General features: G+C 42.2%; 1 protein-coding gene across 1 annotated transcript in view; it reads right to left on the bottom strand.

Moving 5' to 3' along the window:
- Window positions 1–36: 36 nt before the first annotated feature.
- CD99 (CD99 molecule (Xg blood group)) overlaps window positions 37–23,694 on the bottom strand; it is a gene marked incomplete at its 5' end in the record, with an annotated part of 30,102 nt that continues 6,444 nt past the window's right edge. Inside the window, 10 exons of the mRNA XM_084279791.1 lie at window positions 37–437; window positions 2,390–2,443; window positions 3,197–3,307; window positions 3,842–3,883; window positions 4,642–4,713; window positions 6,210–6,251; window positions 6,394–6,435; window positions 7,856–7,888; window positions 8,885–8,935; window positions 9,245–9,280. Of these exons, the coding sequence (XP_084135917.1) occupies window positions 412–437; window positions 2,390–2,443; window positions 3,197–3,307; window positions 3,842–3,883; window positions 4,642–4,713; window positions 6,210–6,251; window positions 6,394–6,435; window positions 7,856–7,888; window positions 8,885–8,935; window positions 9,245–9,280 (509 nt within the window). The 3' untranslated portion in view covers window positions 37–411. The remainder of the gene's footprint in view (window positions 438–2,389; window positions 2,444–3,196; window positions 3,308–3,841; window positions 3,884–4,641; window positions 4,714–6,209; window positions 6,252–6,393; window positions 6,436–7,855; window positions 7,889–8,884; window positions 8,936–9,244; window positions 9,281–23,694) is intronic.

Genomic DNA, 23,694 nt, shown 5'->3' on the forward strand with positions numbered 1-23,694 from the left:
AAAACATTGTTTGCATTGCCCGAAAGCAATGGTGTAACTAAACATTAGTTGCTTGTTGGTTTTGGAGAGGTAAGGAGAAAGGTAAACCATACTGAATGCACTTGAGACACACCCGCTTGTCACAGGAGTACAGGAGAGAAGGTAAAGGCACAACATACTTCCACGCTCCTGTCATTAAGGCCATGTATTAGTGTGCAACAATGCTTCACAGGGTTAACCATACAGAAGTACTCAGGTCTGTCACTCCCAGAGGTGTTTCAAACAAGAATTGTTTTCTCGTGCAGCTTCAGACTCTGCTTTCTTTTTTTTGTTTGTTTGGTTGGTTGCTTCCTTTGTTTATTTTTTTTCCAGGCAGAATGCAGGCTCTCTATCCAGTTACAACGGTCTGTTCTTCATCGTGTTGTCTTCAAATTAGTTCTCCAGGAGTGTGCGCTGAACTAGAGAGTGAAAAACAACTCAAGATTAGCACAGTAAGTAAGTTAGCATATTTTAAGTTATGTGTTACCATGCAACAGTATAGAGGGACAACAGATAGGTCAGGATTTGAAACTGAGGGATAAATTCAGGGAAGCAGAGGCTTGATTCCGTGCAGCCAGTACCCTGCATGCCAAAGGATATTACATCCCAGCTCTCTCACTCAAAGAACCACATCCTAATAGATGCATTTAGGTCTCTACACATCCCAGCTCTCTACACATCCCAGCTGGGGACTTGCAGTTTTGCTGGTGCAAAAATGAAATGGAGTACAGTCCGTGTGGTGGATGGAAAAAGCAGGTTATTGAAGGACAGTGCCAGCCTACCTGATCTACAGTTTCTAGGAGTTAAAGATAAGTCTCCATAAGATTTTCAAAACACAAACCTGTTCTGACATGTTGCCTGACCTGGCTGAACGCAAGACTGCTTCTATCTAGGGGCCCCGCAGGAATGTCCACACTGTATCACCAAAAGCCGAGCTCATGGCTGCTGACTCCCAGAACTTAGATCAGGAGCAGCACCACACTGACCATGGTTGCCCAGTTTGTTGGCTCAAAACATGCTCACACTTGCCTGCAAAACGTAACAGAGGTATGAAATTTGGGATTTAACATCACACCAATATGTAGGCAGGAGTAATCATTTAGGATAACATCCCAGCTTTAACTTTATTAGCTAAAATAAAATAAGTGTTATCTGATGCATTTCACACCTGAGTTCTGGTGAATCTTGGCAGGAATTTTAGTTTATCCTGACTTCACCTCATATGTTAACTGTTTTTGGCAGAGGTCCTTGAACAATGCTGCATGCTGCACTAAGGCACAGCTGAACTGAGGATACCAGCCTATCTTCAGTCCTGACTTCAACAGCCAGTCACAAGGAAATGTTTTCTCCTAGAGATTTTTATCTATTTAACAGCTTAAAGGAAAAATGGTCATAGAGAGGGTGATGAGTGAGAGGGAAGGTTTTAGCAAACTGATGAAATACCTGAAAAGGTATACATTTCTCTTTTTTTGTTAAATTATTAAAAAGACCAGAACTTGTTCTCATGGTTATAGATCAAGCTCAGAGAAGAGTACTGTGCAAATCTGTGCTGCTTTGAGATTGTAATGGGGGTGTACTGCTTCTTCCTCTGCTGCCCAGTCACAAGGGTTAGAAGACCAAGTTTTCACCTATACAGTTTCCTCCAGATCTGTCTATGGCTTTCTTGGAAATAACCACCTGCTCCATCGACCAAGTACCCAAGACAACCATACTTGTAAGGGTGAGGCTGTTAGGGCTTTTGTTGCTTTAAAACAGATCCTTCCACAGCTGTCGCTGTTGTACAAATATTTGTTATTTGATGTTTCTATCATGTAAGAATCATTCTCTGTTCACAACTGGGAATGTTTTAATTACAACAACATGCTAGTGAGTTCAGTTCTCCTTGCCTCCAGCATAGTTTCATCTCTGCCCAAACACCATTAACAATTTTGAATATGCATTCTTGCAGAGTTCTATATGGGTTTGCAATCCAAAAAGGTATCAGATTCCAATCAGATGCAACATACACTAATAAAACTCTGTCAGCTAACCGCAGATATGTATCACGCTAAAGGAGCAGGCCTCTGCTGTCATAATTGTTTTAACAATACTTTTGCAGGGAAAACTCAGTTCTTTACTTTCTTTAAGCTCCTGTAGTTCAAGGACTCCTCGAGGCAATAAACCAATCTGTTCAAAGAATAAAAATCTACAGAAGAGTGGCCATATCAGAACTGAAATCTTAATTCAGTTCTAAGTTGTCATGGTACTTACAAACATTATTTTTGGAACAAAACAAAGCAAGTAATTTTCTCCACTATGGTAGGTGTCAACAAAGAGCATTTAATAGGATCCACACCACAAAGTTCATCTTCCATCTAGATTTTTCTCTTACCAGGTGGCTCAGATTGCGCTCCCCGATGGCTATCCATATTCACATTCTCTTCATCTATTGGGAAAAAAAAGACGTTTAACATTCAACTTCTCTTATCTTCAAAGCTCTTGATAAGTAGATAACTTGAGAGAAGAAACTGCACTGAAGAAACTAGGCTACTGATAGTAGTACAGCAGTGGCTGGATTGCTGCTTCTATCATTTCCCTTCACCAACCCATCAGAAAGACTAGAAAGGACAAAATCAAAGCTTCTGCCCCATCTATCATCCACAGTACTCCCCAAGATCTCTGATCCAAGTTATATCTTATTTAGATGGAAAGGAAGTAAATGGCAAACAATAGATGACTGCAGAAGAAAGAATCATTTGGGGGTGAACACCCAGGTAGTTGTCAGAAGCCTAATATGTAGGCAAGCACCTTGTGAAGACACAAAGGCAAAATTTACAAAATAGGAAATGACAAGGTAATTTCCAGCATGAAAACTGTCTCCAGTTCCCAACCTCTGCTTGATTTTCCTCAAAGAAACATTTTCTTGCAGTCTCTCCTGCTCACTCTTTAGCAGCAAGTGTGTTTATTCAAGTAATGCAAAGCCTTAAGTCTGTTTCTGAAAGTCTACATTTTGGGTGAGGCATTCTTCAGGCACCCTGTCCTAAATGACTAGTTAAGAGATGTTAGTTCCTCCTTGTGAAGACAAACTCACTCTGCTGTTAAAACTACCTCGTGCAGAAGATCAATTTACAGCCCCCATATAAACACAAAACTGCAGCTTTTCAGGCAGTAGAAAACAAGTCTACTTTAGAATTCTTACCGCTTTGTTTGAAACAGAGTTTCTTCTTCTGGTAAGCAATGAAACTAGAGACTGCTCCAACTACAGTAGCGAACACAGCACTCACAATTCCAGCTATTGCTCCCGAAGAAGCTGAAAAAAAGAAGAGGTTTGCATACATGTTTCAGAATAGAAAGCAATGTCAAACTTGTATTGTCTCAGAGTAAACCCTGTGAACACTTCCAAAAAACAGTAAGCTGAAATTCCTACGTGAAACTGTAGTAATCAAGTCTTTCTGACTTTGTGATTAATGAAAAGTGAATCCTGTAATTCATAACTATTGATTTCTTAGCAATGCCTATGGTTCAACAACTTCAGCATCCCTGTTGTTATTTCCACTAATTAAAAAAGCTACCCTTTCATAGCCAAAATCCAAGTTGCATGCATTCAATCACTGCACTAGCATCTTCGAGACCTTAACACTTCTGAATCATTTGCAGCATAGAGATTTTAAAGAATTACAAAAGCAGAGCTTGAAAGTAAGAATTCTAGATTCCAGCAAAGTTTTTAAGTTGAAATCCACCACCATCAGTGACCATTCTAGCAGGATATTAGCAATACAGAAAAACCTAGAAAACTAGCTTCAGACATGCAGACATCATCTTACACATAAATTTATGCATTTACCCTCAGAGTCATCAACTTGATTTGGACTTGAGCCTTTTCGTTCTGTAAAAATGAACACAAGGTTTAGATTTTACATGTCAAAAGAACAGTGGTATCATAAGTGACAACTGAGAGTATGTCACAAATCTGTAAATAATACCTGAATTCCTTTAAGAACTATATTCAAGGAGAATCTTGAAATAACACATCCATGTTTCAGTTTTAAACCCCATCTTTCTTAGCTTAACAGTGTAAATTGCTGAAGGTTCCTTGCCCAGTTTTACCTCTTAATCATAGACTCACAGACTGCTTTGGGTTGGAAGGGACTTCAAAGATCATCTAGTTCCAACCCCCCTGCCATGGGAAGGGGTACCCTCACTAGACCAGGTTGCTCAAAGCCCTATCTAATCTGGCCTTCAAATGCCTCCAGGGATGGGGCTTCCACAACCTCTTTGGGCAACCTGTTCCAGGGCCTGACCATCCTTATAGTAAAAAATTTCTTCCTACTGTCTAACCTAAATCTACCCTCTTTCAGCTTGAAGCCATTACCCCTTGTCCTATCACTGCACTCCCTGGTGAACAGTCTCTCTCCCACTTTCCTGTATGACCCCTTTTTAAGTATTGATAAGCCAATAATCTGGGATTTTTTTGGCAGAGACAGAACATGCTGCTTCTGAAATGGAAGGTATGCTCTTACAGTTCAGATACTGGAACCAAAAGTGTCTGTACAAGTTAGAGCACATGGCCCAGCTTGTGAGCGAGCTTTTACGAAAAGCTCAGGTAGCCAGAGAATCCATACGAAGTGCAACCTACTATCTTACCATTGCCACCGCTACCACTGCTGCCTCCCTTCGGAGAGCTGCCATCCAATAGGTCTGAATCATCAATGTTGCCTGTAAAAATAACAATAATATTATCTAACACATTTTAGTAGTGGTGAAAAAGACACTTCAAGGTACATAATGACATGAAAGATTTCTCTAGATCACTCAGCTGAATTTGTTTTGGTTTTAGGCTCTGTGTCATAGTCACAACATGATCAAGCTTCAAAAGCCCTGCAAATCTCAAGTCCCTTTAGCTTGACATTGCACAGTTTGACAGCAGCACTGCTGCCTCCAGACTTCCTGAACAACTGGGAGAAGTCACTGTCCAAGTGCAGGTAGTACTGCATAAGATGTAGGCTGAACTATCAAGAAGCCCTACAAGCTACGTAAGTGGAACAGCCTAAGTCGCACTGTCCTGTTAAAGCAGAGAAAGGACATGGACCCAAAAGGATCATTTATTTTCAAGGCTGCTGCTATGAATTTTTATTCAAAGTTGGCTTTCTAAGTCATAACCAATCTTTTGAACCCAGACAACACAGTAGCTATGGGGGCAGAGGGTGGTGAGGGGAGAAAGGAGAATTCAACATGTCATAGTTCAGTGGCTACAGTATTTGCCCAGCAATAAGGGGATCCGAACGTAATTTTCTCCTCTGATTTATTACAGGACATTGAGCCAATCCATCTGTATCACCACTGAACCCTACCTCATAGGCCCTGAGTTCTGCTCCTTCCCTGTGCTGCCAAATGTTTCTTTAGTTTATGCAAAGTAAATCTGTTTCAAGCAGCAAAACTAAAAGCATTGCAGCAGAGGATGTTTTAGATGGGTGGCAAGAGCACTGTACCAAGGCATGCAAGACCTGAATTCAAATACCTGCTGCAAATAGGGCAGGAGAAGGAACAAAATCCAGCGCTTTCATTTCAGGTAGGGACTCTTTGCCATCATATTCCTAAATAATGGCATCATCACAGCTGCATCCATCTGAACCTATTTTATTCTAAGTTAGGCAAAGACAGAGAATACTTCTAGAACACAACAGGCAGAGAAGGAGACATGGCTCAAGCCTGCTTTTCAAAACATAGAACAACTTCATTCCTTAACTGCAGCCTTTAGGAAAAAAACCTAAAAAAATATAACCCTTTGACTTTGAGCTTTACTTTTAATTTAGGCACTTCAAGGATACAGTTCACAAGGAGTTCCCAGTGACTTTTTAGCATGACTAGCAGGGATTCAGGTCCAGTCCATAAAGACGAAAGGACTCAACCCAATACACAGGTGCTCCACCATGGGCAGCCAAGAGCAGCATTGCCCCAGGCACACACATCCCATCCTTCCGCCTCCCCATCCTACCCAGCTTTTATGTGAATGGAAAGTGACTCAACAGGTTTGTTATGGAATTTCAAGACTGCTTCAAAGCTTACTTGTAAGGCAATTTTTTCCTCAGTCATGTTTATCCAGTGCAACATCTGACATACAAAGCAGCCAACTAACAAGGTCTAATTATTGTAAGTTAAGCTGTGATAGTAAAAGCATGTCACGATTCAGGAGTTTGTACTAGAAGCCTTACCAGTGTCTTTAGGATGCGCAGGTGGACCTTGCTTGGGGTTATCTACACACAAATGAGAGATTTAGAAAAAAAAATTATATTGAGGGATCAAAAGCAGATTACAATACAGTAACTTCGAAAGGGACTGGAAAAGATTAACAAATTCTTTTTTACTGTTCAGAAATTCCTGTTGGTTCAGTCTTACCAGGATCTCTGGGATTTGCAGGCAGAGTTGCCTTGGGGTCATCTGTAGACAAATAAGAATAATATAAAGTTACTAGTGTGAAGAGACCAAAAGCAGAGCACATAGTGACCCTGAAAGACTATCTTCCCATGTCATCTACCTTTCCTTTCACTAGCTAATGCTGTAATTTTTTTGTTAGTTTAGGTTCAATTCTGCATTTTAATGCAATGTTTCTGCTACATTCCCCTGTATGTCAGACCTTTGTTATAACTGAATGTACTCACTAAGTGTTAGGCAGCATTTTAGTTTGCAGACCTAGTTTCAAGCACTGAACATTGTTCTAGCAGGTGCAAGTTTATTTGGCTGTTTCATCTGTCAAAACTACCAGATTTTGATCAATAGTTGGCATCTTACTTAAAAAAAAACCCAATAACAAACAAACCAAAACAACTAAAAAACCCAAGATACATATGACTGAAGTAGAAATATGGTCCCCCTCAATGACACTTTATCTAGCTTTCCACAAAAGAGAAGAACAAGAGATTATCTCTGTAGAGTTTGGTCACAGTCTTTGTTGTCTACATCAAATTAACACACCAGCAGTGGTGTTCTATAACTCTGTTTTTGCCAACAATTGAACCAATCCAGCAGCCCAATTCTTCTGTATGCTACTTCTCCATGATGTTGCATGGTGTTGCCTCCTCTCAGCTCTAGCCCAGGTCAGATCAGGTCTCCCTAGGCTGTCTGTATATTCAAAGCAGAGAGGCAGGCACCTCCAGAACTCAGTCTTCAGACTCTCAATTTAAGGCTTGCCACCCTATAAAGGACCCTTCCTCTTGGCTTACCCAATCCCTCTGATCCACTCAGCCAACTGTTTTTAATTAGCCAACTCTGATTTAAAAAAATGTCAGCAGGTGGAAACAGACTGCTTTAGGAAAGACAAAACCTCAAAGAGCTAAATCAGAGTAGCAACCAGTGCTACTGTCCTGCAACTTGATGTCCTGTGTTAGAAAATCCATCTATACCCTAAGTGGTCCCGTGATGCTAATCGTAAAGCTTCTCTGCATTATCTCCTAACTGGATGCACATTATTACTGAGTGAAAACAGTACTGAAATTTCTACTGCTGCCCACACTGCAGAGCTAACGAGCATTAGAAATAATATCTTCCCTCATATTGTTTTGAAGAGATTCATGTTTCCTTGTGGAGAGATTACTTGAGATTTAAAAAGTACTTCCATAAGTAATAGTTTATGGAATTAGTGCCACCTAGTGAAGACACTGCAATGAAACAAGTAGGATTTGGCTAAGAAATGAGTGGAATACATACAGTTGTTGGGATCCAAACCCTTAAAAAAGAACTTACATAAACATAACGAGACTGCACTTATTATATCTGCAGTCTTACCTCAGTGCCCTTATTACATTTAGATAATACAGGATGGTTAGACAAGTACCAGTGAGCAAGAAAACATAATACTTACCAGGATAAAGAGCGTGTTCCAAGTCGAAATTATCTACAAAGAAAGAAGGGAAGTTTTAAATGTAATGCAAAACCTGAACTAGTTTTAGACTCTTTTTACAAAAACTGCACCTCCCATTGTTTCACTAAGAATATCATAAAATCATAGAATCATAGCATCTCCTGAGTTGGAAGGGGCCCATAAGGATCATCGAGTTCAACTCCTGGCTCCACACAGGGCCAGACAAGTCAGAGCATGTGATTGAGAGCATCGTCCAGATGCTTCTTGAACTCACATCAAGCTCAGTGCTGTGACCACTTCCCTGGAGAGCCTGTTCTAGTGCCTGACCACCCTCTCAGTAAAGAACCTCTTCATAATATCCAACCTAAACCTCCTCTGTCAGAGTTTCATACTGTTCCATTGGGTTCTATCACTGGTCACCAAAGAGAGGAGACTGGTGCCTGCCCCTTCACTTCCCCTTGTCAGGAAGCCACAGACCATGATAAAGTCTCCCTCCAGCCTCCTTTTCTCCAGGCTGAACAAACCACAGGACTTCAGCCTCTCCTTGCAAGACTTCCCCTCCAGACCCTTCACCATCCTTGTTGCCCTCCTCTGGGCAGTCTCCAGTATTTTTGTGTCCCTCTTGTACTCTGGCACCTGAAACTGCACACAGGAGTATAATGGCATGCTCATTCAACAGTGGCCCATGGGAAAGCACCACAGAGTTATCAGGTATTATCCATCAGACTACAGGTTGGTCATGGTACCTGCCAAGGGCCAGCTCAAGGTAAGCAAGCTCAAAATAAACATCCAGATTGAAAGCCAACAAAAGGGATTCTCACAGGGTCTTTAACCTTCTGAAATAACAATGTAAATCTGTGAAAACACTAGCAGAAGATCCCAGAATGCAAAAATCCTTTTGCTGTTAGGGAGCTGTTTTCTTTTATGTCACAACTCTGTGTGCCACTAGGTTGAAAAATTCAGGCCATTAAATTAGTCTGTAAAGCTACACTTCACAGTAAAAGGCATTACAAGGCAATTAGATCTCACCAACATCTGATGGTAACGGCTTCTTAGATGGAACAGGCTTCTTTGTAATTCCTGCAAAGGATGGTTAGGAAAAAAAATTAAATACTATTTAATACACTCTTCAGAAGACACATGAAGGACAACTATAAGCCTACGTCTATACAATGAAAAGCACAAGATCAAGTCCATAGAGCAAGACATTTCCCTTTCAGTTCTGCGTGGTCAACATTTTGACATACCAATAGCTGAATTGTTCCACTGAAGTCTGAACAAACCATATGTGGGGAAGGTGTCATGCTTGGTCATGCAGCAATACAAGTCAAGAGAGCAGCCACTATTTTCCCTCCTACCTCCCAAAATCTGCAAGAGTGTATTAATTACCAAGAGCATCTTCTAAATTGAAGTCGTCATCATTGCCTGTAAAAGACAAAAGCAACAGTAAGAACACTGTTTTTTCTAACTCAAAATCAACACATTACAGTTATAAACATGTCTTTGATCTATCCTGAGCTACGTTTTCTGCTTCCTGAATCAGACTAGAATAATATTTTGAGTCAAGGCTGAAAACAGACATTCTGCACATCTCTTCAGGGGAAAAAAAAAAAGGAATAATACTAAAAAATGTCTCTATGGAAAAGATCCAGAGGTCCAGAACATATATTCCTAGAGTCAATACAATACACTTAATCCTTTATTCTTGCCATGGCTATCACATGCTTTCTTAGTGCCATTCACAGCATATTCTTTCCTGGCCTTCTTGAGGCAAGGGCACAACTCCAGTTCACAAGAATTTACAAGATTCAAGCATGAAGAAGAGCCTTGAAGCACCCACTCATGCCTTGGAGCACAAAGTCTGTATGAAAGTGATATGATCGGGTAATGGATTTAATACCTTAACATTAAAAATTAATTTTCATGTGTTTCTAGGACCTTATCTTTTCCCCTAACAAAGGTTAACGTATGAAGGTACTTAGGTTATTAGCACAGATGATCCTAAGCAATTTCTTCATCTTCCTAAAAGACAGCTAAATGCAGCTGTCACCACTCTGGGCTCTCCACTCCAGGTAGATTAAGTTTCATTTTCAGCCCTTAAGAAAAGAACATTATCCCTCGCTCATCAGTTGCTAGAGCTACTGCTGCTTACTCAGCCAACTGCAAATACACTAACTCAATATATTCACCATACAGACTGGTTTCACAGCATGAATATAGTAGTGTGATCTCAGCAGTAGAAGCTTGTAAGATAAATGGACAGCTAAAACAACTGCTTGGGATATTTCTGATAGTTCATCATCCCTACTTTCACCGAAGCATGGGAAGAGAAAAAGGCATGAAAATAGATACCAACTATTCAAGAAAAAGACATCCAAATATATTGCTCCAGCCCTAAAGCAGCTGGAAGACTTTTTCTATCTATTGAGTATCAAGCCAGATGGAGCAGAACTTAATTCCAGCCAGCAATACCTGAATTCAGAAGACACACTCATAAAGCATTGAGTGCATTATGAAGCATTATGAGCATTGATGCTTTATGAAGCTTTTCCTCTAAGAATACAGCTACAGAAGAGGAATCAGAACTGGCTACTGCAAAGTCTGAAGAGAGGAGTAAACACCAAACATCAAAAAATCAAACCACAAGCAGAATGTTCCTTCTGCTTACATGATAGGGCAAGTTATGACAAGGACAACTCACAAGTCTAGAACGGGGGATGATGGATGCCCATATACTTGGCAACATATTTTATCTCAGCTGAGGTCAAAACTGAAATGTCTTTTCCTTCTCAGATAACTGCACTAATAAGAAGAAGTGAGACTAAGATACATTTTTATTTTTTTAATAAAGAAGCAAGGAATAACAACTGGAATAAAAAAGTCAAAGTCAGGCTTACAACTGCCTGAAAACACTCTGCAAGCTGGTCTTCAGTCTGCCCAACTGAACTGTTACAGCAGAAACTGAAAACAATTCAGGCTAAGCAGCGATTCCCATGTTGTAACACTTGAACCCAGTACCACCTCACTCACAGCCAAGAACGGAGGTAGCACTGCTTGGTCAGTGGAAGGCCACTTCATGGAAATGGGCAATCCATGGCTTCATTGTGGTGCATGAAATAAAGTCATTAGGTATAGATCTTGGACAGAAAGCAAGAAGATATTTCATTTGGTGTTCTTCACTCTAGATGGAGACCATAATCTTTTAGATACTTAGCTTGTGAAAAACTGAAAGAATGCAAAATACTTTCAGTTTGTTAATCTGAAGTTTACATCACCTTCAAATATAATCTTAAAAAACCTCAGTAAAATGAGCAGTTGCTAAGACCCAAATCTCAGTTACCTCTGAATTACCCTTTTGTTGAAACTACACCAGGACACCTCCACGTTACCAGGTAAAAAAACATCAAAGCACTCAAGTGAAATTTAGACAAGTATTTGCATAGTTGTTCCTCAAACCTGAATTCTGGTTGGTTTGTTTTCTTAAGTATGCACATGCCTCGGGGTACAGTCCTCCAGGAGGAATGCCTAAAACAGCACCTGAACAGGTATTTGTCAGTCTAATGCTAAGAAGGCAGACAGAAGGATCTGTTGAAGATCTTATTGAGAAGAGCTTATTGAGAGTAGCCCTGCTGAGAAGGACTTGGCGATTCTGGTGGATGAGAAACTTAACATGAGCCAGCAGTGTGCTCTTGCAGCTCGCAAGGCCAATGGTATCCTGGGCTCCATCAGAAAAGGGGTGGCCAGCAGGGACAGGGAGGTGATTGTCCCTCTCTACTCTGCCCTCATGAGCCCCCATCTGGAGTACTGTGTCCAGATCTGGGGCCCACAATACAAGAAGGATGTGGAACTGTTGGAGAGGGTTCAGAGGAGGGACACGAAGATGATTAGAAGGCTGGAGCACCTCCCCTATGAAGACAGGCTGAGGGAGCTGGGCTTGTTCAGCCTGGAGAAGAGAAGGCTGTGGAGGGACCTCATTACAGCCTTCCAGTACCTGAAGGGAGCTTATAAGCAGGAGGGGATTCAACTTTTTGAAAGGATAGACAATGGCAGGACAAGGGGGAATGGACTAAAGCTAAAGGAGGGAAGGTTTAGATTAGATATTAGGGGGAAGTTTTTTACAGAGAGAGTGGTGAGGTGCTGGAACAGGCTGCCCAGAGAGGTAGTGGATTCCCCGTCCCTGGAGGTGTTCAAGGCCAGGTTGGATGGGGCCCTGGGCAGCCGTGTGTAGATCCAGGCCTGGAGGTTGGTGTCCCTGCCTGTGGCAGGGGGGTTGGAGCTCTATGATCCTTGGGGTCCCTTCCAACCCAGACCATTCTATGATTCTATGATTCTAAGATTCATTCTCCTCAAAACACTCTACCAGAGTAGCAACCAGAGACTGGATCACCACTTTCTGTTAACACCATCTGTCGCAAGGTTGAAGATGTGTCACTAAGTCAATGAATGTTACATAGGTAGGTGCATTTCAAGAGCACTACCACTTTTTAGAAGAAATGGCAGAGGGAAAAACAAGTTCAACAATACTCAACATTAAGCTATGGTGTGGCTGAAATTCTACCTGGAGCAGAAGAGGCTATCTGAAGAGCACCCCACTGCCACAAGGAAACTTAGTCTGAGAATTCTGAATGGTTCCTGCTGCAGAGGTTTTCCAAAAGAGGAGGAAGCCAGTGTAAGAGTGTGCATTCAGTGAACTGATATTTTAAGGAATTGTTTTTGTGATGTATTGAAAGGCAAGGACTGTGATTGTCATGGATTGAAGACATCTTTAGTAACAACTGAGAAAACTTTTATACCCCCTCGATGGCCGACGCAGCAGCCCCGAGCCAGGTTTCAGGACTTTTTAATTAACACAAGAACCACAACTTTCTTATACAAAAAGTTGTCACACCCTGGCGAACTCCTGCTGTCCAGGAGTCTTTCTGTCTGCATCTTCCTGAACATCACAAAGCACACCATAACACCTCCCTGCTAAACATCACACAAATGTACATCTCTACAAGACCCCACACATTCCATCTCATCCAAGCTTTATCACTTGCTCCCGTGGCTTCCCTCCAACAAGCATAACTGTGTCTCTTTTCCAGGGCTGCTCTTCAGTCTCCACATGTTTTTACACATGATCTTCATGGATAAATAATTTAAGATGAGACTGCTGACTGCCAATCTCACATAAGACATGCTTTGAGACAGTAATAAACCAATTTGAGAGTTAGTAAAGGAAAAAAGATTCTATACTAACTGGAATTATTATTCCATATTCTGCAACTCCAATTCTGTTTTACAAGCCTGCAGCAAGATGTCATGCTCTTGACATTACTTTATCTCAATAACGGTAGCAGAAAATGTCAAAACCTAACTTAGGAACCTCATTAAAATTACTTGCACTCTTCAGTGCTGGCAGTCTGCTTTCCCAGAAAACACAGGGTGTTTCTCCACTGTTCACTGCAAACCTTCATATGTCTTTAAAACATTTGATTTTACAACTGTATGTGGTCAACTTTTAGTATGGGTGGGTGAACTACAAGTTCAATTACTTAGCCTAAAAGGAGAGAAGCTCAGAATCAGGGATTCAGCTCGTTCCAGGGAAGAAACAATTGTACAAAAGAGATAAAGCTACAGGACTACACTAAAGATAGCAGCATCATACAAGAAGAAAACGTACAAATATACTGCACTCCCCACAGGTTTATAGAGCACCCACAGTAACCAAGCTTATGAGCATTTTCTTAGTTTAATCAAAGGTACTTGCAAATAAAGCAGACATTATATTGTGTATAAAGCACAATACAGCAGGTATTCCTAGCTCCTAGGGGCATGACCAGGCGCAGGAACAGTTCAGGAGTGTCTAGTCTATTTTCCTTCCATCTCCACAGCTCAAATGCCAGGATCTCAAGAGACAGTTCTTCAGCAGGCTGTCCCCAGTAACCTAGACAGCTTGTGTCAGATGGGGAAAAACAGCAGGTAGAACAGGAGGCAAAACAAAAGTTTCTGAAAAGCTGATCCGCTAGATAGTATTCAAGAAAGCCAAGTAATTACACAAATAAGATTCCTTTAGCAAAGGCTCTTCACCACTCTCAGACACTTACTGCTCTGGTATTGGATTAGTCATATTTACATTCCACTGCAGAAGCAGACAAGTGCTTTGGAAAGTTCTTCTATAAGTCACGCGTATGGCGACACACCAAGAAGGGAGACTCCTGATGAATCATCACAAACAAAACTTTCTGACTTTAGCAACAGACTTCTTGAATTTTGTTTTTTCTAAAAATGCTGGTGCACTCCTCCTTCCCTCCCTCCCTCCCCAGCACCCTACACCACAGGATGCCACAGAGTCTGCATGCTGTAGATGGTCTTCCAGTTGTAGGCCTATGTACCAGGTGACACTGGTTTGCTTGTCCATGTCCCACTGCTGGGGTGTTACCTGACACTCAGTAGCCAACTAACAATCATAGAATACCAAGTTGGTAGGGACCCATAAGGATCATCTAATCCAACTCCCTTGTAGGACTACCTAAATCTAAACCATGTGACTAAGAGCATCATCCAGACACTCTTTGAACTCTGTCAGGCTTGGTGCCATGACCACTTCCTTGGAGAGCCTGTTCCACTGACTGACCACTCTCTTGGTGAAGAACCTTTTCCTAATGTCCAATCTGAACTTTCCCTGATCCAAGTTAATTTCATTTTATCGTGTCCTATTGCTGGTCACCAGAGGAAAGAGACCAACACCTCCCCCCCTCTGCTGCATCCCTTGAGAAAGCTGCAGATGGTGATGAGGTCACCCCTCTCTTCTTTTCTTGGAGATGCCTTCTCTTCTCCAAGCCAAAAAACCCAGGTGACCTCAGCCACTCAGTTCTGAGGCCTTTCACCATCTTTGTTGCCCTCCTCTGGACACATCTAATAGTCTCATAGAACTATTTAGGTTGGAAAAGATCCATAAGATCATTGAGTCCAACCATATGAGGTCCTTATATTGAGGCACCCAAAGATGCACACAGTATTCAAGGTGGGGCTGCACCAGTGTAGGGTGGGAAAATTACATCCCTTGACCAGCTGACTCTGATGTGCTTGATGCACCCCAGGACACGGTTGGCTCTTTTGGCTGCCAGGGCACACTGCTGACTCATGTTCAACTTGCCATAACCCAAATCCCCACATCTCTTTCCTCAGGACTCTCCAGCCTCTTGTCCCTCAATTTTTACGTATCACCAGGATAATCCCATCCCAGGTGCAAAATCAGGTACTTGCTCTTGTTAAATTTCATATGGTTGGTGATTGCCCAACTTGGGTCTGTCCTGCTGTCTAGTCACTCATTTCCTTTAAACCTGCAAGAATCTTGAGCTCAAGGAGGCTTCTCATCTCCATATAGTTTACATGAGGTTTGGCAGCCCTCTTGGGCAATAAGGATGCTGTTAGCCACAAGCACATAAATTCTTGAGCATCCAGGCAAAAAGCAGCTCTTGCAACTCCCAGAAGGAAAACTGGGGTTTATACTTCCATGTCTTTCACTCCTTCCCGTTGGGGGATAAAAACTGGAGGAGAAGAAATATTCAACACCAAAGCACAACAGAAGCTACAGAAAATACAGGAAGGGCAACACACTGAAACGTGTTCACAAAACACTTTAAATAACAGAGTAAAGCCATTGGATCCCATACAATTGTGTTTTAAACTTACCAGCACTTGATTCCAACCCAGGATTTGCCCCACCAGCATTAGTTACCTACACTAAAAGACTTCTATTGCTCAGCTCACATTCCGACAGTTATTTCCAAACACATCCAAGAGGAGCAATTTCCCCACAAAAGGCCAGAGAGAAAGGTGACATGGTTCCCCATACCTGGCTGTCAGAACTGCCTTTCTAAAGTTTTACATGGAGAACACGGAACATGAAAACCATTCATTGTGGGTGGAGGAATGTACTTAAAACTCCTCCTTTCAGCCCCAGCAGTGGTTTGCAGGCAAGATCCCTCTGCATCAGGCAACGCAGATGGGATGTTTACTCCCGCTGCCAAGCAGCAGTTTATAATTAGCCCTGCTTGGATTCTTATGAAATTAAATCCCACACAGTTGGTTTCAAACCCTGTTCCTCCTAGTTCCTCCTATAAGCACTAACCTATCATTGCTGCTTTTCAAGTTTAGTTTCTCTGCAGAGCAAGAGGAAAATAAAACCCAACAACTTTGCATTTATTCTTGTACAGTGATCCAAAAGCCGCTTCCCAGAAAAGCTACTTTATTTGCATCATTCTTGAAAATACAGTACAGAAAAAGATAGGTAATTATGTTGCCTAATCTTTTTTTTCTGATCTGGTTGCTAGTAAATAGTTTTTAGCCTATTATTTTAATATTTGAATTATTAAGTATTCCCTCTACCCAGGAATGTCAATTTAATATTTTAAATAAACAAGTGGAAAAGCCTACAAGGTCACATTTTGGCTCAAAACTTCTTAACTGATGGTAGTCATGTGAGGGTTTTTTAACAGAACATGGTAAAACAAGCCATTTACTGGGCTTATTTTGAACCATATTTTGAAGCACAGCCTGGGGAATTATGCTTGTCTAAAAGCTTCCTATGCATTGGGCAACTTTTGATCTCCTTTGAGTGGTAAAATGTTGGAAAATACAATGGGGCCCTAAACCTTAGCTTCTCCATGATAGAGAATTGACAGTCAATTTGGCAACAGTCCTGCCAAATGCTGAGCTGCTTATGGGGTGAGAGAACTACACAGCAGTTGCAAAGGGTTTAAGAACTCGCATGAGTCTCTCCAGTCAAGTAATGAAGATAAATGCAAATATTTGGCACCACAACCTGTGTGGTGACAAGTTGTATACCACAGTCTGGTTGTTTTCTTACAGTTTGAAATTCTGCATGTCCATAACCAATGTGACCGCTTTCTCTCCAACCAAGGGTTTGTTTGGATGCTTGGTGATTCCCTCTGGTTACAACCCTTGCTGGCAAAGTGACATCAAACATCAAATGACAGACACACAAGTGCCAGATGTCCTCCCTTAGCATAAATGAGCTTTCAAAGCACTTGTCACTAACAGCAGCTTGGAAACAACTGAAGTACTTTCCCTGCTTCAGGGAAAGAAACTGGGTGACAACAGTCCAGGGAAACCTGCAGTGGCTGACCTTGCTGTAGCAGGAGGTGGGACTGGAAGGTCTCCAGAGGTGTCCTCCAGCCCCAGCACCCTGTGGGTCTATGATGTAAGCCAATTCTAGTCACTGGACCAAATTTTTTGTGCTACAAAATGCCTAAAAACTCAGACAAAAATAAATCACTCTGCCCTTCTGCCATTTCTTTTACAGATGTGAACTGAAAGACATTGCTCTGTCTCATGAAGTTTGTAAGCAGAAACAGAAGCTACACTAACAAAGGCTGTTAGAAGAACATTTGGGTGACAGAGGCATAGCACTTTGTATCAAGAAATGACAAGTTTAGGGGCATTTGGATAAGAGGAGGGAAGACAGGAAAATGGTTTTGCAAAACAGGTGGGGTTTTTTTCCGAGTCAAAAAAGGATGGGAAAATTTTGAAAGCTGGCATGCTTTAATCCAGACAGCAGAAACAACAACAAATAATATTGGAGATGTTTGTTTTCTTTCACTCATTTCTTCCTCCCTGTAACTTCAGGAGTGCCTGATCACACCTCAGGACTGCAAATGCCATATACACAATGCTTATTGCTATTTCAACTCAGTACCTGACCTTACCAAGCATAAATGCATTCCTAAAATGAGTGACTGTTTTAATAAAGTATTTTCTGAAAAGCAAAGGCTAAACTTCCTCTTTTGTAAATTCAAGGACTAGGCAAAATACTGCTGGCAGACAGAAGCGTAGTCTTTGTCTGCATGCATTCAAGTGCAGCATGCCCTTGACAAATCATAGAATCACAGAATTGCCTAGTATGCAAGAGACCCATTACATCATCGAGTCCAACCACAGCCTAACCTTGCCCAGTTCACCTCTAGACCATGTCCTTAAGGACTTCATTTACATGCCTTTTGAATACCTCCAGGGATGGTGACTCCACCACCTCCCTGGGCAGCCTGTTCCAATGCCTGACAATCCTTTCAGTAAAGAAATTCTTCCTGATGTCTAACCTAAATCTCCCCTGGTGCAATTTTAAGCCATTTTCTCTCATCCTATCACTCGTCACCCAAGAGAAGAGACCAACCCCAACATGTCTGCAGCCGCCTTGCAGGTAGTTGCAGAGGGCAATAAGGTCTCCCCTCACCCTCCTTTCCTCAAGACTAGAGTCCCAGCTCCCTCAGCCATTCCTCACAGAACTTGTGCTCCAGACCCATCACCAGCTTTGTTGTCCTCTGGATGCGCTCCAGCATCACAACGTCCTTCCTGTAGTGAGGGGCCCAAACCTGAACACAGCACTCAAGATGCAGCCTCACCAGAGCTGAGTACAATGGAACTATCACTTCCCTACTCCTGCTGGTTACATTATTCCTGATACAGGCCAGGATGTAGTTGGCCTTCTTGGCCACCTGGGCACACTGCCAGCTCATGATCAGATGAAGCTGCAGATGTTTAAGTATTGCCCACCTGTACATTATTTGAAGCCTGCATGTTGGTACTTGTACCTACAAGTGCTAGGCACACTGAACTTTGCAACCTTCTACGTAACCGCTCTTGAATTTTGGTACTCTCCCTTGCAGTAGTTCTAAACCACAGAGACATCACCCTGTGCATTGAAACATGAAGTTACTTGATGTCAGCAGCGCCAGTCCCCAGCTGTGAAGTGTCACCCACAGCTGGGGACACCGCTGACACTGCCTTCTCTTGCTCCAACACAGCACCTACCAAAGCCAGCCCTTGGCTTCTGCCCCTGGGGCAGGCAAGGAGCACCCCCTGCCCCTCTTTCCAACTTTAAGTTGCCAGCACAATCACCATTCTTCCAGGGAAGCTCACGGAACAGGCACAATGGGCAAGACACCTCTGCTGTCCATCATGTTGCTGCCTCTTCAGAAACTTGTGCCAGGGATGAATTGGAAGCTCTGAAGCAGCCTAAGGAAACCCTGTTCTCAAATGTCACCAAGGTCCAGCAGGCATCTATTTTGCATTCAGCCACTTTTGAAATTCTGTCTTGGCATAAGAAATGTCAGTAGTTACTTTTTATAAGCCTATGAAACCAAAATCCTTTAACTACGTGTTGCTCACAGGATACAGCTTCAAAATGTAAGCTGCTCGACAGACAGGACTTCAAGATTTCACAAAGCTGGCAAGCCTTGCAGCTACTACTCACAGTCTAAATTGCCATGCCCAGGTGCAGTCTTACCCTAAGGCTCACATTATTCTTGTTATGAAAGTTCCCTTCCCTAACTATTATTATATCAATCAGTCTTTACAGGATGAAAGTATATTGACTTTGTTAATATATATTCTTTCGCATACATTGCCGTGCAGTGAGGTAGTGGAATTTTACTGGAGACTTTGGTGTTATTCATGCTTAAGTAAAAAAAATACAAAGGAAACTTGGCCCTGTAAATAAGGAATTTACTTCTGGGAAGCTTAGAGCTGTCCATGAGGGATAAAAGATATGTCATGGACAACCAAGATAATGCCAGCATCCTAACCCCTCTAACACCTCTTTGAAACCCTTCCAGTGTTGGCAGGCATCATAGGTAAGTAAATACAGCAAGACTGACTCCAGGGGTGTCTGGATCAACAGACAAGCAGCAAAAATGCTGCAGAAATACAGTTGCTTTGCAAAGTTTTACTACAATTAATAATCATTAGTGTGGGTGTTAGTAATTAGTCAAATCATGTTGTACCTTTACTTGAGGTGTTTAAGAACCCTGTGTAAAACTACATGTGGGGTGCCCCAATTTGCCTTGGACACCTACCATGCACGAGTAACTATTTACCCTCGTAATTCTGTAGTTCTCACTAGCAGATACCTCCAATGGCAATAGCTTCAGGAATTCTTGGCGTGAACCTTTCTGCAGTTGACCAACCAGCATCTGTGAAACCTGTAGTGTGTACTTCAAAACAGTGGGCGTATCACAAGCAGTTGAAACTATATTCTGAAAACTGAGGTGCAATATACCCTCTGCTGGCACTAAGATGGATGCCCCAGGAGATGGTGGAGCTGGGAAGGGGCATGCCTTCAAAGCCCCTTGAATGCTCAGTCTTCTCACATTCATGAACAGATTCATGAATGTTAAGCTTCACTGGGATAACAACCCAAATCACAATGAGCACCATAAATTAACAGCTGAACGCACTGGAAAAGCTACAAGTGGTAGTTAACCAAAAGGTTAATCTCAAATTTAACAATCTTTTATCCAAGCAGGTTGCAAACTCTTCAGTACTGTATAGCTGAATTCATTGGTTTTCTTGAAAGTAGCTACAACTGGCATCAAGTAACCTAATGCTGTCTTATAACCAGATGTTTACCTATACTCCTGTTTGGATAACAACATTCTAAACTCTCTTTATGCACTGAAACCCTCTATATGCATTTGCATGGTTCAATACCCAGAATGGCTGCAAGTTGCACCTAGGAAGGCTCAGGTTACAAATTAGAAGTTTCTTCTCAGAAAGAGTGGTGAGGCATTGGAAGGGATTGCCCAGGGAGGTGGTGGAGTCACCGTCCCTAGGGGTCTTCAAGGAAAGGTTGGATGAGGTACTTAGGGACATGGTTTAGTTAGTAATAGAGGTGGTAGGGGAATAGTTGGACTAGATGATCTCAGAAGTCTTTTCCAACCTGAACGACTCTATGATTCCCCCTCAACAGGTGATAGGATGAGGGGCGGATGGACTCAAGCTGCAGCAGGGCAGGTTCATTAGGAAAAAGTTCTTCACCAGAAGGGTTGTCAGGCATAGGAACAGGCTGCCCAGGGAGGTGGTTGAGTCGCCATACCTGGATGTATTTAAAAGATGGGTAGACAAGGTGCTCAGGGTTTAGTAGAGGACAGGTATGGTAGGACTCGATCTCAAAGGTCTCTTCCAACCTAGTGATTCTGTGATTCTATGCTTGTGTGGAGAAAGGGAAAAGGGTTTTCAGGTCAATTGTGTGATCTCTTGAGCTCTGACTTCAAGAGTTGTGAGCTTTTTCTGCTCATCCCAATGTTCAGTAAAACAGTTTACACAGTGATAAACTGTTTAAGATTATGGACTGGAGGTTTCCCTCCCCACCAAACGGTCATGAATCACCAGAATTTTGCTTTGTCTGCATCCTTATGTACTCATACTTTACAGCTCTGGTAGCCTCTTGAATTGTGGCAGGGAGGGACAGAAGGAAGGGCAGTCCCAGATGGGGCTTGGAGGAAAAGAGAAGTGCAGGTTAGGGAGGCCCGCACGAGACTGTAAAACTCTAGCACAGGGAAGAAGGAAGTATTAAGAAACCAAGAGTTGTGATCTGGTAGTCAGTGAAGCAAAAGCTCCATAAATTCCAACAGTTAAGAGTGGTAAATAATCCTCACTCTCATCAAGGACAAAGAATTGAAAACAAGTATATGGAGCTTCACCCTTCATTTAGAAATTCCTCCTTTAAAATAAAATTGAGTGGAAATGTACATTTGCAATGTGCACAGAAGTCAAGATTACTCTTATTTTTACAGCAATACACTAAAATGATGCCTTGTAGTAATCAGGACTGTTTTATCTGCTGGTATTTGTAAGCTGACAATTTAATTTCACAGCCTGTTTCTTTTACCTTCTACACCAGAAGTCATACCAGTTCTAAACAATTTGTATACTGAGAACAAAATTCCAACAGAATCTGTAATGTAGCCAGAAACATTAACTAAACAGTAAAAATGCCTGTTTTTCTTTCATCTTGGCTTGTTCAACAATAGCTAAAAAGATTTTTCAGTCTTTTTAATTTGCATACTTAAAAATAGCTACTACAGCTTTTGCAAAAGGAAAAAGAGGAAGACTTAGGGGTTTTACAATGAGGGTTTCCTGTGGGGGTAAAGGAAACCAGACTCAGTACAGTGACTTGCAATGATTCAAGTTTTATTTAAATCCATTGCTCTGAGACTGAACCAGCCCTGGCACTAATCAACTTGTTTTATAACAAAACCTATTGTTCTGCTCAACCTTCAAAAGTTGATGCGTTTCAATAGCACCAATGACACTTTTCTTCCTGCAGGTATTTATTGTTAAGGGATTAATTGAGACACAGTTCCATTAAACAACACTTCAGTGAGCCAGGATTTCGCAGCTTGTGCTCCGTTGCCTCACCCCAGCATTGGTTTGGAAACGTGTGCGCCAGCTTCAGCCAGGGGACATACGATGTGACAGCAGCCTGCTTCTCTGGGCGGTGAGGCACACTGGAGAGCAAGGCTTATTTCTTCAATCAACTTTGTATCATATATTAAAAACTACTACCTAAAAAACCCTCCACCAACTTCTGAAGGAGAGGCACACAAGCAAGAGAGAGAGCATACATCCAGGTCATGGGATCACAGGCTGGTTTGGGTTGGAAGGGACCTCAAAGACCATCTAGTTCCAACCCCCCTGCCATGGGCAGGGACACCCTCCACTAAACCAGGCTGCCCAAAGCCCCATCCAACCTGGCCTTGAACACTGCCAGGGAGGGGGCAGCCACAGCTTCTCTGGGCAACCTGGGCCAGAGTGTCACCACCTGCACAGTGAATTCCTTCTCTATATCTAATCTATATCTCCCTCCTTCAGCTTAAGGCCATTACTGCTTGTCCTGCCACTACCTGCCCTTGTAAACAGTCCCTCTCCAGCTTTCCTGTAGGCCCCTTTTAGGTACTGGAAGGAGAAAGGTCAGTGCGACTAGTTTTAGCTGCTCAAACCAGACAGATAAATAACTTAAATAGGTTGGTTAGAATCCAGCTAAGTGGCAGTCACAGATATATGGCAAGCCAAAAACGTGACATAGGTTTTGTCAGGTGAAGGCTTATTTTCTTTTTCTTGTAAAAAAGAAAAAAATATTTTTTTTTACTTCCCAAAGTAATGTGTTACTTAAGGAACAGGATAAAACTTTGCTTGTGTACCAAGGCTACATTCTTAGTCGTTCCAAAAAATCCATGAGCTCAGCAAAACACCTGGGAGGCATTCATAGTGAAATTGTAAGCATTTCCAGGTCAAGTGCATCTTGTGAAAGTACTTCTATTCTGCTATAATTAGCCAAAAACTTTCATCAAGAATTGTCCCCGTTTACCCTAAGAAATAGTTTCACCATCTCCACTCTATTTCTCCATCACCTCCTGTCCCATCCCACTCAGTGGGATGAGGTTAACTTTTTAATTCTCTATGCAGTAGTCAGGAGTAACAACTCAAGAAGTTTAAACAAATTACAAAGGTACTTAAAATTCAGCCCAACTATAAAAGGGCTCAGCAAAACTTGTAATGATATTACCCTAATGTGCCTAAAAGGAAGTTAGAGGCAGACAGTGGCAGAGAGAAAGTGAGAAAGAAAGAAGGAAAAAGAGATATGACCACCGTTGGATCCAGCGGTGCTTTCTGCTGGCAGCTGTACTCCTTAGGAAGCGGGTGCATGCTGAAAACTTGCGGTTCGCCTTTTTATAAACAAATATGCCTGCCCCATAGGCAGGAGTTTGTCACTACCAAGCAGGTCAGTAGGTGCTCGTAAATGTTCAGAAGTGTTCTAGAAATGAGTCAGTGGGTTGTGGGAATCTTGGGGGGCTCACTGCTTCCTCCCCCCATCTGAGTGATGGTCTTTCACAAGCACACACATGCAGAAGGCAGGTGGTCTTTGCCTCCACGTTACAGGAGCAGGAGGGGAGCTGGCTCACAGGATGGTATCCTGCCCCTGTAGGTCCTGCTCTTGGTTGATGCTCTCTTATCATGAGCCCATCCCTGCCTGTGTCAAGACAAGTGTCTGCGGC

The sequence above is a fragment of the Gallinula chloropus genome (genome assembly GCF_964237585.1).
Source record: "Gallinula chloropus genome assembly, chromosome: 1".
Classification (NCBI taxonomy): Eukaryota; Metazoa; Chordata; class Aves; order Gruiformes; family Rallidae; genus Gallinula; species Gallinula chloropus.